General features: G+C 40.9%; 1 protein-coding gene across 1 annotated transcript; it reads left to right on the top strand.

The window, feature by feature from the left end:
• The first annotated feature begins 5,974 nt into the window (after window positions 1–5,974).
• On the top strand, window positions 5,975–6,963 carry LOC115956688. Its single transcript, XM_031074996.1, has 4 exons — window positions 5,975–6,040; window positions 6,103–6,318; window positions 6,367–6,528; window positions 6,667–6,963. The coding sequence occupies exons 1-4, from the start codon at window positions 5,975–5,977 to the stop codon at window positions 6,961–6,963; spliced, it is 741 nt and encodes a 246-aa protein (XP_030930856.1).
• Window positions 6,964–15,975: the final 9,012 nt, after the last annotated feature.

Below are 15,975 nucleotides of genomic sequence, written 5' to 3'. Positions count from 1 at the left end.
TGCTTTATCCTGGTTTTCATGATATCTCGGCCATTTTAACTCCAATTTTGACCCATGAATAGTCTTTGAACTGAGAATTTGATAATCTTCACAATAACATTAGTTTCAACTCATTCTGACGGCCGAATTAAAATTAGGGTTTCTAGGGCCCGCTAGGAGTCAACTCCGGGTCAACTAGGTCAAACTTGGTCAAAGTTGCCAAAAATATCCGAAAAGCTCGAGTTTGGTATAAAACTATGAAAAATGTTGTTTTGTGAGGATTTTGACCTCGCTTGACCTTCGGTCACCCTAGGTTGATCAGGGGCATTTTGGTCATTTTAGCTGAAAAAGGCACTTTGGGTGCTCCGGTGTCTCAAATGGGTTACGCCACGTCATTCTAGATGTTCTCGAGGCCCCATGGAGAGAAAATAACATTTTTGGATTTTTCGGGTCCAGCACGCAAATCGAGGGCGGACAAAATACGGTATCAACACTAGTTGCTTAAGAGAGACAGTGAGGAAGAAAGAGAAATAGATGAAGAGGAAGAGAGATAAATGAATAAATTTATTAATAATTTTGGTTGTGATGTGAAAAATAAAAGATGGGATGAAGGATGAGTTGTGAAATAGTGTGTTAAAATTCATAAATGCTGAAATCTAAAATTTTTTAGGAGCTTGGATATTAATGCTTTTAGTGTCTATTTGAGAATAACTTGTCTAGGTTTTTGTTGAAAACTTTTAGCTGAAAGCACTGTAGAAAAAAAGGTAAAAGTTAAATAAAATATGTAGGTGACTTAAGTAAAACCTACAAATAATAAGAAAAATAAGCAATAATCTAATTTATAAGTAAATCCCAAACAGGCACTTAGAGTAAGTTTTTAAGTATACTCCTTTAAGGTTTTAGCAAAAGGGTGAGGTTTGGGTCCAGTGCCCTGCTGCACTGGATCCATTAAGATAATGACACATGTCCACTTTTGGACACGTATCACTATCTCAACGAGTCTAGTGCACTAGATGCATTGGACCTAAGTCTCACCTTTAGCAAATATGTAAAGTGTACTTAGGTCTATGATAGCATCCTTAGAGCATTCACATCAAGAATGCTAAAGAAATATAGCATTTAGCAACTTAAAACACTACTTTATCTATTTTAACACCCCACTTTATAATATACTCAATATCAAAAGTTTTATATTTTTTACCACTTCATTAAATATATTATTTCTTTATTTTTTTTATTCACAATCTCATCCCTTTCTCTCTCTCTCTCTCTCTCTCTCTCTCTCTCTCTCTCTCTCTCCATGTATTCGTCTTCTTTCGAACCCACTGCAAAACCCAACCCACTGTCACTACCCACACCCACTACCACCAACCACAACCACCCACCACCGCCCAAACCCACTACCATAGCCACCACCATCCATAACCACAACCCCCAACACTAAAATCACAAACAAAAACAAACCCAAAACCAAATCACAAACCCCAAAAAAAAAAAAAAAAAAAAACATACAACTCATACCATGACCATCAACCACCACCAGTCCACCACAAAATCCCATCAAACGAATACCCACCACCACCGGTCCACCACAAACCATACCCACCCAAAACCAAATCACAAACCCACCACCCAAAACTTGCAAATCAAAACCCAAGGCGAGGGAGAAGGTTGGGCAACATCGGAAGAAGGCTTGGCAGCGTGTGAGAAGGTTTGGCGATGTGGGTCAGGCGTAGGAAGAAGGCTTGACTGGGTCTAGCATGGGAAGAGAGGGCTTGGTTGTGTGGGTGATTGCAAGGGGGAAGAGATGAAAAGAAAGAGAAAAGAGCCTCACATGGAGAAGAAAGAGAGAAAGAGGATAGGCACACATATGAAAGAAAGAGAGAAAGAAGAGAGCAAGCGTGGGAGAGGGATTAAAAAACAATATTTTCTTATAATATTCAGCTACAGTGAGTTGTTAGAGATGGCAGCTCACTGTAGTTGAATGTCAAAATTTTTGACATTTGAGTGCTTTAATGTAGTAAATGTTTTTGTGTGTTGATTGTTAGATATAGAATTTTAGCATTTTAGCATCCTTAATGTAAATGCTCTTAGCACATATAAATCAAGCACTCTTAGATACTTCTTCTTCTTCTTCTTCTTCTTCTTCTTTTTTTTTTTTTTTTTTAAATAAAAAAATAAAAGCAAGGTCCAAAAAGTAATTTCATTTTTTCCCCCTGTTTCTTAGTAGGTATGTGTCGAAAATTCTCTTACTTTTTTTGAACTAGATGGTTCATGGTTTTCTTTTAAAAAAATAGGTTCATAGTTCAAATGAAAAGTAGTGGTACCAAAAACTAATTAATATCTTTGTCATAATAACTAATTAATTTTTTTATTTTTTATTTTTTTGGGCTTACATGTTTTGCTCATGTAAGTTCTATTTTATTTTTTGGTTTACATGTTTTGCTCATTTAAGTTTTATTTTATTTTTTATTTTAAAAAGTTGTATTAGTACTTGACTACTAATGTGAGAGAGAAATGTGGAGGTGAGAAAAAAACAGTTTAGTGATTAAAAAAAATGGTACGTTTGTGGAAAAAAAAAGTTTTATTTTTATTTTTTTCAAAAATAAGAAGTTGTATTAGTACTTGACAACTAATGTGAGAGAAAAATGTGGAGGTGGGAGAATTTTTTTTTTTTTTTTTTTAAATTTAGCTAAAAATTAGGAGTTTTTAAATTACTAAATTTACATTTTAACCTTATAATTTAAGCCTTAGAAACCAATGAATTTGAGGGGTATTTTAGACATCTAAATTGAATATTCGAAACAGCCCCTTAAATAGTACTAGTATAGATAAACAACAATTATTATAAACTAGCCTCATCAAACACGCTTCTCACGTGCGATGAGGCTTTTTTTTTAGTAAAAAAAAACTTTGTGTTTTGATTTTATATATATAATTTTTATTTTAAGAATCTAATTTATAAGTGGATAAAGTAATTTGAAAATTAACAGGAGAGTGGTCCTATTTTTTAGGTAGGAGTTAGAGTTGTATTTTTACTGGATAGTTTTTTAGTTTTGTCTCTACTTAAACATAGAGGTTGTAAGGATGCGTTTTGGACCCTAGATCCAAAGTATGATTGGATCCAAGCCCAATAAGCCCAATACAATGACTTTGTAGAGAGTGAGTTGGAAAACTAGGCTCTAATGAATGGGATAACAGTTAGAATAAATTTTAACAGATAATCAAATAGAAATAGACTGGAGTTATCTAAGTAAATCCATCCTCGGCACAATCCGAGGAGGTCTGTTCTAGTATATATTGATTGAAAATGGTTACAGATATGGTTCAAGTTGCTATAATGCTTTCTCTTACAAATTTCCAATCTCCCTCTCTCATTGCTTCCTTCTTCTTTTATACTCTTTTCTCCTTTCATCTCCACCCTCCACGTGCAGGCCAGATGGTTAGTCTTGATACTTGTCCCATCAATACCTTCCTAAAGTTTTTAGGTAGTAGCTGTAAGGTTGAAAGCCACTGTTCAGGTATCACCTTCATATTAATGCGGCCAAAGAGTTAGTTGCAAAGCAATTAATGCGATGGTAGCAGCTTTCTCCTTAGATATTTTAGGACTCCCCTTAGTACTTTGTTTTTACAATGCTTATCCGTGCCAGCAAAACTTCCTAGAACATCCCCCTAGACGGCAGATCACCTATTTGAACCTCGGCTTTGGTTAGCCGAGGTGACATTTGTCCTCGGCCTACCTTCTTGTGCTATTATGACCAAAACTGACCTCGTCATCTACTAACACGGACTCCCTTGATAATGTTTACTCCTTCTCGAACGATCTCTAGTTCTCGGCTTGGGCTTTAGGCCCAATATATACATGGATAATGAGCTCCTAGGCCCAATACCCCTACAATAGCCCCCCGAGATTCTTCTTTTTGGCTTCTTGGGAAGAAAGGAGGATCTCGATATTACTATAGTTGCTCTGAGCCCATTGCATCCCACTTTTGCCTATGAAAACGCCTTTGTAATTGCCCAAGACACACTCTTGGTGTTTCGACATTTGAGACGCATCTTCATTAAATTCTTACGGCTTCCTGTCCCCTACGTTCTATGGTGTGATGCGAATCCAATGGTTGAGGATTTTGCTGGGAACCAAGCAACAATTTTCCTGCTCCTAGCTCTCTCCTTGGAATAAATACCCCTCAAATCAATTAATCATCTTATCTTAGCATTCACTTCACTCTAGCATACATACACTGAACTTGCCAATTTCTCCCCACTCACTTATGCCTTTATAAATCCTAAAAGCCTATCCGAGGATATTTTTCTCCTTCCTATAAGTCTTTATAAACTTTTATACTCTGTTTTTCCGTATATTTTTTCTTTTTTCTGTACTTCTTTTCTCCTCGGCTCCATTTTGTTCTCTCGATCTTTTTAGTTCCCCCAAACCTTCCTAGAAATGGGTAGATTCAAAAGCCTGGTAGACTTTGAGGAGGGAATAGAGAGCTTTAGAGCTCTATATAGGATCCCACCAAGGGTGTTTGTTAGGTACTGTAAGAAGGGTTAGTGGCATGAAAGAAGGCAGGAGAGAGAAGTGGTGATCCCAATGATTGCCTTCATAGAGGGTGGGATGAGGATTCCTATGGGTACCGCTACTAGGGATTACCTCAAGGCTCATAGGTTAACTTTCACCCAATGTGCTCCAAATACGTTCAGAATACTAGGGAGTGTAGATTCCCTTAATGAAAAAAATGGGCCTAGGGTTGACCCACCGCGACATCAACTGGGTTTATAACCTTCACCATCTAAAGAGGCGGGGGTACTACCTAAAATCAAGGTACCTCGAAGTTAGGCTTATTCAATGCCTCCTTGAATCCAACAATGGGCTGAATAAAGATTTCCTAATCGTGTCAGGGGAGTGGCATGATGGCCTCCCCTGCCCGACGAGGGAGGGGCAACCAGGTGGGGCTCTAGGTTTAGAAAGATTGTTTTAAAGTTACCCGTCTTCCTCTGATTGATATTATTTCTGATTCTGACGACTTTTCTTTTGTTTCTCTGATGATTTTGTAGATATACACGCTGCCGAGCTGAATTTCAACATGGTCAACAAGGATAAACTAGACAAAATCCTTCGAGATAAGGTGTTTGTGAACAAGGATGGTCAGTTACAAGCGGCTCACTTGATCCTGGGGTACACGCCGATCTCATCTAGCTTCCAAGCGCCTAAATGCGTCATAAAAGCCAAAGATCCCCGCCTTCAGCGGATAAGTGTAGCCGTCCCGGGTTTTCTCCTTCCCGAGGGCACTCCAATCCCAGAGGGCGCTCTCCTTACTCAACCCATCCAAAAGGCGTCCCTAAGGTAGTCCCTCCACTTCAACACACAATTGGTGAAGCTAACTCCTCTCAGCCCATCAACAAGGAGGAAGATGAAGAAGAAAAAGAAAAGGAAAAGGAGATAGTAGACGCCTCATATTTAGAGGACTTGCACGAGGTTTTTTATCGTCCCTTATCTCCTGAGACTATAACTAGTGATCTCGGCTAGCTTTCTCTAGGAACTACATCTTTACCAGATGAGATGGGTATCCAGCGCAAGCAAAGATCAACCCTCCAGGAGTTGCTTGAGTCCCAGCCGGGGGGAAAAGCATCCGGGAAGGTAGCCCAGACCCGGTTTCCTACTCCTCCACCTGCCCAACATATCCAAGCCAACCCTGCCAACCATAAAAGGAAGAGGTAAGACAAAGGCAAGGAGGTAGTGGAGACTGGAAGGACCCACTCCTCCCAAGAAGTTGAACATCAGAGGGGGTCTGAGCAACCAAGGGGCATGCAGATGAGGTCAGCCTATGAGGTAGAAAGGAAGGGTGAGCACCAGGTTGCAACCTCAGCCTAGGCCCCACCCTTGGAGTGGGATGGGGCTCCTCTATCAAGTGATGCCACCGTCCAGGATTTTCAGGGGGGCACGGTTGGGTACGTAGCCAATGCTATGGAACAAACCCTACTGCTGCTAAAGGATATGGCCGACCTCAGATCCATGAGGAAATATGAGGTCTTCCTCGTCCTGAAGAAGGACTTGGCTATGGTAAGTTTTCTCTTATTACGTATTTTTTATTATTATTTTTATTAACTTCTTCTCCTTCCCAGGCTATCCAAGTAGCTTTTAGGGCCGAGGAGATGGTGAGTAGTTCTCACCATATGTACAAGAAAGAGGAGGGGAGGCAAATTGCAACTATGAAGGCCTTCCAGGTGGTTGAGAAAAGCAATCAAGATCTGAAGGCTAAGCTGATCGAGGAAAAAAAGGAAAGAAAAAGCACTGCAGCCGCCTTGGATAACATTGAGAGGCAAGCCGAAGGCCAGCGGGTACTTCTCCATAATGCCGAGGATCAACTGGCTGCCTCCAAGGACTAGATAGTCGCCCTAAACAAGAGATTAGAGGAGTTCAAGAAGGCCAAAGATCAAGCCGAGAAGGCCAAGGAGGAGGCAGAGAAAGCTCGAGAAGAGGTGAAGCAAGAAGGATATGATATTGGAGTGGCCGAGACCAAGAAAGCCCTCAAGGCTGAGGTCTCAAGGGTGTGTAGGACTTACTGTGCCTAAGTATGGGATGAAGATCTCAACCAAGCTAAGGTTGAGGCTTCTTTTGTGCTTAGGAAGGCAGAAAGTGTCTACTAGCCCCCAACCATTTGTGCCTCCTTTTTAAGCAACTCCAAGACAAACACCCCTCCCGAGGTGGCAGATCTTGAGAAGAGCAGCCCCAGCAAGGCTTCCCCCCCTCCTGGCAGCCCTCCAAAAGTAGCCAAGCAACCTGGGGTAGATGGGAAAGTGACTGAGGTGTCAAAAAGGCTGGCCTCTGATGCCACCAATCCTTCGGCTGTTACCCAGGATCTAAATAAAGACAAGGAGGCACCTAGGATGGAGCTTGTTCTCGCAACTCTTCCGCTACGTGCCAAAGGTGACCCTAAAGGCACAGGTCAAGGATCCTTAGAGGCTACTACCCCACAGTCCTAGGCCCCACCTCATGGAAAAAATGTGATAAAAAAGAAGTAGGATTTAAGACAGTTCTCTTTTTCCTTTTCTTTCTTTTTTTTTTTTTTTTTTTTTTGTCTGGCAACTTATGTTTTGGTTTTCATAATTTGTTACTAAGTTGCCATTTTGTATTCAATTTTCCTTGCTTCAAGGCTTTTGTTAATGAAAGTTATGAGCATTTTCCTTATTTCTATGATTCTCATACAAGTGTTGATATAATTTCTATCTTGTTTAATACTTAGCTAATATGGACATTGGATACAACTCCATTTATGTATGCAAATGGTAAGACACCAATTCATGATAGACTTTATCTAAACTTCTTCCCATTACTAAGTTAAAAGACCCGAATACAATAATCAGACCTGAAACAGATCATGGATATACTTTCAAATGCTTTAAGTGACACTTACAAGCATGCAACTAACTATGGCACTTTAATGAAGAACTGCATCATTAATTAGGGCTGACCCTATCAGACACTTAAATAACCAATAGGAAGTGTTAACATATTCAATAGGATCCAGATATAATGTAGGTTCTATTTGACACCTTTGTGAATGGCTTGAAACGTCAATTTATCCAAGGTATGTGGTCCAAGGATCCAGGCATGACCAAGGTTTTGTTAGACACTTAGGAAAATAATAAGAGGTATTAATTTACCTAAAGTATGTGGTTCGAGGAGCCAGGTATAGCTAAGGTTCTGTTTAATACTTAGATAGATGTCAGTAAGTATTAATTTTTCCAAAGTATGTGGTCCGAGGAGCCAGGTATAACTAAGGTTCTATTTAATACTTAGATAGATGTCCATAAGTATTAATTTTCCCAAAGTATGTGGTCTGAGGAGCCAAGCATAACTAAGGTTTTGTTTACTACTTAGATAGATGTCCATAAGTATTAATTTTCCCAAAGTATGTGGTCTAAGGAGTCAAGCATAACTAAGGTTTTATTTAATACTTAGATAGATGTCCATAGGTATTAATTTTTCTAAAGTATGTGGTCCAAGGAACCAGGCATAACTAAGGTTCTGTTTAATACTTAAATAGATGTCCATAAGTATTAATTTTCCTAAAGTATGTGGTTTGAGGAGCCAGGCATAACTAAGGTTCTATTTAATACTTAGATAGATGTCTATAAGTATTAATTTTCCCAAAGTATGTGGTCTAAAGAGCCAGGCATAACTAAGGTTCTATTTAATACTTAGATAGATGTCATAGAATATCAATTTATCCAAGGCATGTCGTCCGGAGAGTTAGGCATGACCAAGGTTCTGTTTGATATTCAATAAATAGTAGAACGTATGCCAAATAATATGATAAACCAAAAATATGGCAAAGACTACTTTCACTAATAATAATACCTTCTCAGGTTGTTTACATTCCAGGGATGGAGTACAGTATTTTCCTCGAGATCTTCCAGATAATATGCTCCTATGCCTGCTACTGAAGTGATGCGATACGGTCCTTCCCAGTTAAGCCACAGCTTTTCCTAGGTTAGGTTCCTAGTAGCACCCAAAAATTTTCTTAACACCAAATCTTCTAGTGCTAGTGGTCTCAACTTCACATTGACATCATACCCTTGCTTGAGCTTGTGTTGATAGTAGGCCAATTAGACCATTGCATTTTCTCTTCGTTCCTCAATTAAGTCTAGGCTTTTCCCTAATAGCTCATCATTGTTACTCAGAGTGAAAGAACTCGTCCTCAGTGTTGGGAATCCAGTCTCCAAAGGAATAACGGCCTTGACTCCATACGTCATTGAAAATGATGTCTCTCCTGTTGACCTACGAGGCGTAGTCCGATATGTCCAAAGGACGTTTGACAACTCTTCCACCCATTTTCCCTTTGCATCATCCAACCTCTTCTTGATTCCGTTCACTATGACCTTATTGACAGTCTCGGCCTGTCCATTCCTTTGGGGGTAAGCCGGGGTGGAATATCTATTCGTAATCCCCAAGTCACAACAGTATCTCTGGAAGGCCTTGCTATCAAACTGCAGGCCGTTGTCTGAGATAAGGGTATGAGGGACCCAAAACCGGGTTAAAATATTCTTCCAAACAAATATCTTGGCATCCACGTCCCTGATGTTAGCCAATGGTTCAGCTTTGACTCACTTGATAAAGTAATCCGTGTCAACCAGCAGGTACCTCTTATTCCCTGTGGCCTTAGGAAAAGGACACACAATATCCAAGCCCCATTTAACGAATCGCCACTGGCTGGACAGAGGATTAAGGACTCCTCCCGGTTGGTGGATGTTTGGTGCAAATCTTTGGCATTTGTCACACTTCTTCACATATTCTTGTGCTTCCTTTTGCATGCTTGGCCACCAGTATCCCTGAGTGAGAGCTTGGTGAGACAAATATCTGCCTCCTGTATGGCTCCCACAAATCCTTTCATGTAGCTCCTAAAGGAGTAGCTCTGATGCTTCAGGATGTATACACAGCAAGTACAGCCCAGAAAATGAGCGCTTATACAATTTTTGGTTCTCGGACAGCCAAAACCGAGGAGCCTTTCTATGCACCTTTTTAGTTTCTGACCTTTCCTCGGGTAAGATATCCTCTTTGAGGAATAGCACTATGGGATTTATCCAGCTAGGCCCTACTTTAACTTGATGGATTTGGACTATATTCCTCTTTACTCCAATAAGCTTGCATAAGTCTTCAACAAGTATGACTCGAGGTAAATCATGTGCCGAGGATGTTGCAAGAATGGCCAAGGAGTCCGCATGTGTGTTTCCACCTCGAGGGATATGTAATAAGTTAAAAGATTCAAATTCTGATTGCAAATGCCTAACCTAATTCAAATTTTCCTGCATTCTCACATCTTTGGCTTCTTACTCCCGCATTACCTGGCCTACAACCAATCTTGAATCAGAGAAAATCTCTATTACCTTTCCATCCATCTTTTGCACCATGGCCATTCCCATCAACAGAGTCTCATATCCAGCCTCATTGTTTGTGGCCGAGAAGTCCAGTCTCAATGAATTCTTAATGGTAATCTTCTCGGGAGATATTAGAACTAGCCCCATTTCGGATCCCCTCTAATTTGCTGCACCAACAACGTATACTGTCCAGGATAAAGGATCTTGTAGGGAGATCATGCCAACTGATTTTTCATCCATGCCTTGCTTTTCTGCTTCTACTTCCAATGGAGATTCAACAAACCCAGCTACCAGATCAACGAGGACTTGACCCTTGACGAAGGTACGAAGCATGTATTTGATGTCAAAAGCTCCTAAGATTGTGCCCCATTTAGCAATCCTCCTCGTGTAATCAGTACTTCGGAGTAGAGCTCTGAGCGGAACCTGAATTAGGACAACAACTGTGTGTGCCTGGAAGTAATAGAAGAGTTTACATGTAGCATGTACCATCGCCAAAATGGCCTACTCCAATGGTAGATAATAGACATCGGCCTCATGTAGTGACTTACTCACATAATAAACTGGCCTTTGTATGGCGCTATCAACTCATACTAACACCAAGCTTACAGCATGAGGGGCCATAGCAACATAAGCAAACAGGACCTCATCCACCTCAGGATTGGATATGATAGGTGGCCGAGAGAGATATTCCTTGAGCCATTGGAAGGCCAAAGCGCACTCCTTGGTCCACTTAAATCTCTTCCACTTATTCGTCAACAGGAAGAAAGGTTTGCATCTATCCGCTGACTGAGAGATAAACCGGTTCAAGGTAGCAGTAATTCTGGTTAGCTTCTGGACTTCTTTGGGATTCTGAGGTGGTTGTAAACTATTAATTTCCTTAATCTGATTGGAGTTAATCTCAATTCTCTGATGAGTTATCATGTAGCCCAAAAACTTGCTTGATCCCACACCAAAAGAGCATTTGGAAGCATTAAGGCACAACCTGTGTTTCCTTAGAATTTCAAAAATGTTCTCGAGGTCTCCCACATGCTCGGACACTACATTACTCTTCACCACCATATCGTCTATATAGACCTCAATACTCTTGCCCAGCTGTGGTTCAAACATCCTAGCCATTATCCTTTGATTCGTAGACCCTGCATTTTTCAAACCAAAGGATATCACTTTGTAGTGGTAGTTTCCAGTGGGAGTAACAAAAGCTGTTTTTTCCTGATCACCTAGGGCTAGTGGTATCTGGTGGTATCCTTGAAAGGCATCTAAAAAGCTCATCCAATGATGGCCTACAGTTGCATCCACCAGCTGGTCTATCCTAGGCATAGGGAAAAGATCCTTTGGGCAAGCTTTATTTAGGTCTATGAAGTCCACACACACACACATACTCACCATTTCCCACTCTTCTTCTTTACCACCACAATATTGGCCAGCCACTCAGAATAGAATACCTCCTTGATAGCCTTTGCCTGCTTAAACTTCATCACTTCGTCTTTGACAACATCAGAATGATCTTTGCATGAGCACCGAGGTAATTGCTTTTTAGGGGTGACAAATGGATTAACATTTAAATGATGGTAGATGAAGCTCGGATCCACCCCCGGGGCTTCGTAAGTGTTCCATACGAACACATCAACATTTCTCCTAAGAAACTCTATCAGCTCTTCCTTCTCTTAAAGAGGCAGCTGAGCTTCGATCTAAAAGAACTTCTCTGAATCATCATCAACAACAATCATTTCTAAATCTTCACATTTCGCCTCCTCGACTGGTTTATTGACAGGAAACATCGAAGCTTTTGATTGTTATAAGCCCCTTTTATTAGAGGTCGGGACTCAGCTTCGGGTAGATGTACGATGGCAGCCACCAGGCACTACTTAGCCGTGAATTGACTCCCAACAATCTCTTCAATCTGGCCCCCTGACTGATATTTTACCTTCTCGTGCAGAGTAGAAGAGACAGCTCCTAAGGCATGAAGCCAAGGTTTGGCCACAATGGCCGTGTAAAGGGAATAGGCATCCACCACGATAAAATCCACCTCAACCACTTCTGAACCAGCCTGCACAGGTAGTCTAATCTGACCCCTCGGGATGACAACCTTCCCATCAAAACTCACCAAAGGAGAATCGTAGGTTGTTAAGTCCTCGGGTCTTAAGTTCAGCCCCTTGTACAGATCAGGGTACATGATCTCAGCACCACTGCCATGGTCCACCATCACTCTCTTCACATCATACCCCCTCAATCCTGAGTGTGATCACCAAAGCCTCGTCATATGACTGAATGGTTCCAATCTTGTCCTCGTCCGAAAAACTTAGTGCCGGTTGGATATCCAATCTAGCTCTCTTCGGCTCTGAATTAGTGTCCTCGGTGGACAGTCGAGCCACAGACATCACTCTGAAGGGACAAGAACTAGTCCTCCCTAGAGTAGCAAAGATGACATTTATCATGCCCAAGGGAGGTCTTAAAGAAGCATCTCTCTGGGGTTTTGAATTTTCTCGGCCTTACTAACCATTAGAATGATGCAAAAACTGCTTCAATTTTCCTTCTCAGACCAACTAGTCTAGATGATTCCACAAATTTCTATAGTCCTTCGTAGTGTGTCCCTAGTCCTGGTGGTACTGGCAATAAATGCTCTGATTGCGCCTCATGGGGTTTCTTGCCATCTTATTTGGCCATTTGAAGAACGACTCATTCTTGATTTTCTCTAGAACCTGGTGCATCGGTTCTTAGAACACCGCATTAACTACTTGAGCATTGGCAGGCCCTGGCTGCCTAGCAAAGTCTCTTCGAGGTCAATTGTTATTGTATCGGTCTAACCTAAAATCCCTCCTCTCTAGAGGGATAACATTAGCCTTACCTTTCCCTTGCTACTAGTCTTCCTCAACCCTTTTATACTAGTCAATCTAGTCCATGAGTTGGCGTACACTGGTGACAGGCTTTCTCGTCAAAGACTTCCTTAAACCGTGCTCGGCTGGGAGGTTGACTTTGAAAGTACTGATAGCCATGTCATCAAATTCACCATCTATCTCATTGAACATCTCCTAATATCGGTCCAAGTATGTTTTCAGCGTTTCCCCCTCTCGCATAGATAAGGACAGTAGGGAATCCAAGGGCCAAGGAACCCTGCTACAAGTAATAAAACGAAAGCCAAATGCTTGGGTGAGCCCCTTAAAGGAATTTACGGAACCTGCCCCCAGGCCATCAAATCATCTCATCGCCACGGGTCCTAGACTGGATGGGAACACCTAACACATCAAGGCCACAGATCCTAAACTGGATGGGAACACCTTACACATCAAGGCCTCGTTCTTGGAATGGACAGTCATTCTTTGGTTGAAATGGCTCACATGCTCCACAGGATCCATTCGACCATTGTAAATGGTGAACGTTGGCTGATTGAATCGCCGAGGAAGTCTTGCCCCTTCAATCTTATGCATGAAGGGCGATTTGGAAATTTGGTTCAACGCCTTACTCATAGCGTCATTGCCCAGGCCTTTGCAAGATGGGCTCTTATACCTACATTTGTGATGGTACTCCTCATCGTAGGAGAAAGACTTGTTAGGCGGGGTTCTTGACCTTCGTCTATAACTAGCATCCTCTCCATCATCAGAGGAAATGTCAGAGCTGGAGGGGGTTCGCTTTCGCTGTGCATGACGCAACTTCTTCTTTAAATGGTCAATTTCTAGTTGCATGGCTCTGTTATTCTACTCTTGAGAGACGTGACTTCCAACTCGAGAATGACTTCTACTTGTATGTGTAGTATGCACACTACCCTCTCGATCTCTCCTGTTTTTAAGATTAAGAAAATCATCTTGTCATTGGGACCCCGTGGACTCTTGTTGATGGAAACCTGATCCTACCATAGTTAACCGTTGCACTCACTATCACACAAGTTATTCCCACAGACGGCGCCAATTGTAAGGACGCAATTTGGACCCTAGATCCAAAGTATGATTGGATCCAAGCCCAATACAATAAATTTGTAGAGAGTGGGTTGAAAAATTAGGCTCTAATGAATGGAATAACAGTTAGAATGGATTTTAACAGATAATCAAACAAAAATGGACTGGAGTTATCTAAGTAAATTCGTCCTCGGCACAATTCGAGGAGGTCTGTTCTAGTATATATTGATTGAAAATGGTTATAGATATGGTTCAAGTTGCTACAGTGCTTTCTCTTACAAATTTCCGATCTCCCTCTCACATTACTTCCTTCTTTTATACTTTTTTCTCCTTTCATCTCCACCCTTCACGTGCAGGCTCAATGGTTAGTCTTGATACTTATCCCATCAGTAGCTTCCTAAAGTCTTTGAGTAGTAGCTGTAAGGCTGAAAGTCTTGTGCCATTATGACCAAAACTGACCTCGTCATCTACTAACATAGACTCCCTTGATAATGTTTACTCCTTGGATGATCTCTAGTCTTCGGCTTGGGCTTTAGGCCCAATACATACATGGAGAATGAGCTCCTAGGCCCAATACCCCTACAGAGGTGTAGGGGCATTTTTTAATTAAAAAAATGAGGAAATCAAAAAGAGAAAACCCCCTAATTAGTAGTAAAGATTATTATAAGTCGGATATCATAAATCCAATTTCTTTAAGATCTATCGATTTAAAAAATCATGCATGCCACGCTGCTTTTTTTTATTTTTTTATTTTATGAACTGGAAAATATTTATTAAAAGGCAGGGAAATTACAGAGGAGAGAACAGAATAGCCTCCTCCCTGAGAATATCGCACGGACAGGGAGGCCAATTGCCATAAACAAAAGAACCTACAAATTATTTTCCATATTGATCACTTGGCCAAAGTATGAGCAGCTACATTTGCTACCCTAGCTATCCAATGGAAGGAAAGGTTAGGAGAAAGAGCTGCCAACTCTATATTATGATATTATCTGCTATGATGTTTCTGATTCTCCAGTGAATCTCGCAAGGTTCTTCTCTCAAGGCCTGAATGCCGCTGAGGCCTGAGGGAGTCACCTTCGATTATGATATCTTCATAATTGGCCTGTGATGCATGTCTCACTCCACATCACGATGTATCTACTGAAGTTCTATAGAATAAAATTGTCGTGAACTTGCTTTTGATTTACTTTTTATTATTATTTTTTTTTCACCTGTCGAGAGTAAGTGCTTTTCATTTACTCACTAATTCATATATGGATATTTCTAATCGATTTATCCCTTTGAAATATTTCGTCAAATTCTTACTATACTGAGTAGATAAGTGATGAATATATTAATTCTCATTGATTATTTAATTCTAATGGACGTAATTCTTAGAATTCATTTCTCTCTCTCTTATATGTGTGTTTGTTTCTCTAAAAAAAAAAAAAAGTTATATGATGAGACATCTTATGAAAAGTGGTTTTTTTTTTTTTTTTTTCAAGTGTTTATTTGCATGTAAAATATGGTCAAACTTGTAAAATATTTCTGTTGACCTTAAAATCCTTTATAAAAAGTTGTAAAACATTTTTGTGGGGCCCAATAATTCGTGGGCCAGGCCCATTTATTCGTTGGGGTCCAAAGGCCCAAGCCGAGGAAGGTGATGGCCCAGGCTCGGCAATACAAGTACGAAATAACCTTGGAACACAGCCGAGGACGATTCAGTCCTCGGCATGTCCGAGACCTCACAAGAAGAAATGGCAAAAATGATATAGAAACAACTTGGGAAAAAATCTAAAATATCTGTGCCAATAGAAAAGGGTATGCTGGAAAGTGTAACGACCAGGGAAAGCTGCCCTTACTGCCATTCAATACTCCGCACCTGACAGAGCCATACTCTCCAGCTTTTACAACCACCCCCAACCACTCTGGGTATGGGCTGATGGGACAAGTATCAGTCTTGGAATGTCGATCCTACACGTGGACGAAGGATAAAAAACACAGGCTAGTATAAAAGGAAAAGTAAGCAATTCATAGTAGGGGCTGGGAAAAATGGCCAAAAACCAGAGCCTCCCAGTCCGCCTCTAGGAGAAAGACTCCTAGGGCGAAGACGACTTAACCATGTATGGATATTACGAAAAACCCATCGCCTGGTGATCAAGGCCTAGCCTTTCAAACCCATGCTCTACAAATGATATTGTTTGGGCCTTTTTATGTGCGAACCCAACATTGTTACGGTTCGTTA

Source organism: Quercus lobata, chromosome 8, assembly GCF_001633185.2.
Source record: "Quercus lobata isolate SW786 chromosome 8, ValleyOak3.0 Primary Assembly, whole genome shotgun sequence".
Lineage (NCBI taxonomy): Eukaryota > Viridiplantae > Streptophyta > Magnoliopsida > Fagales > Fagaceae > Quercus > Quercus lobata.
Note: the sequence above shows the minus strand (reverse complement) of the source record. Positions and strands in the feature narration are given on the sequence as shown.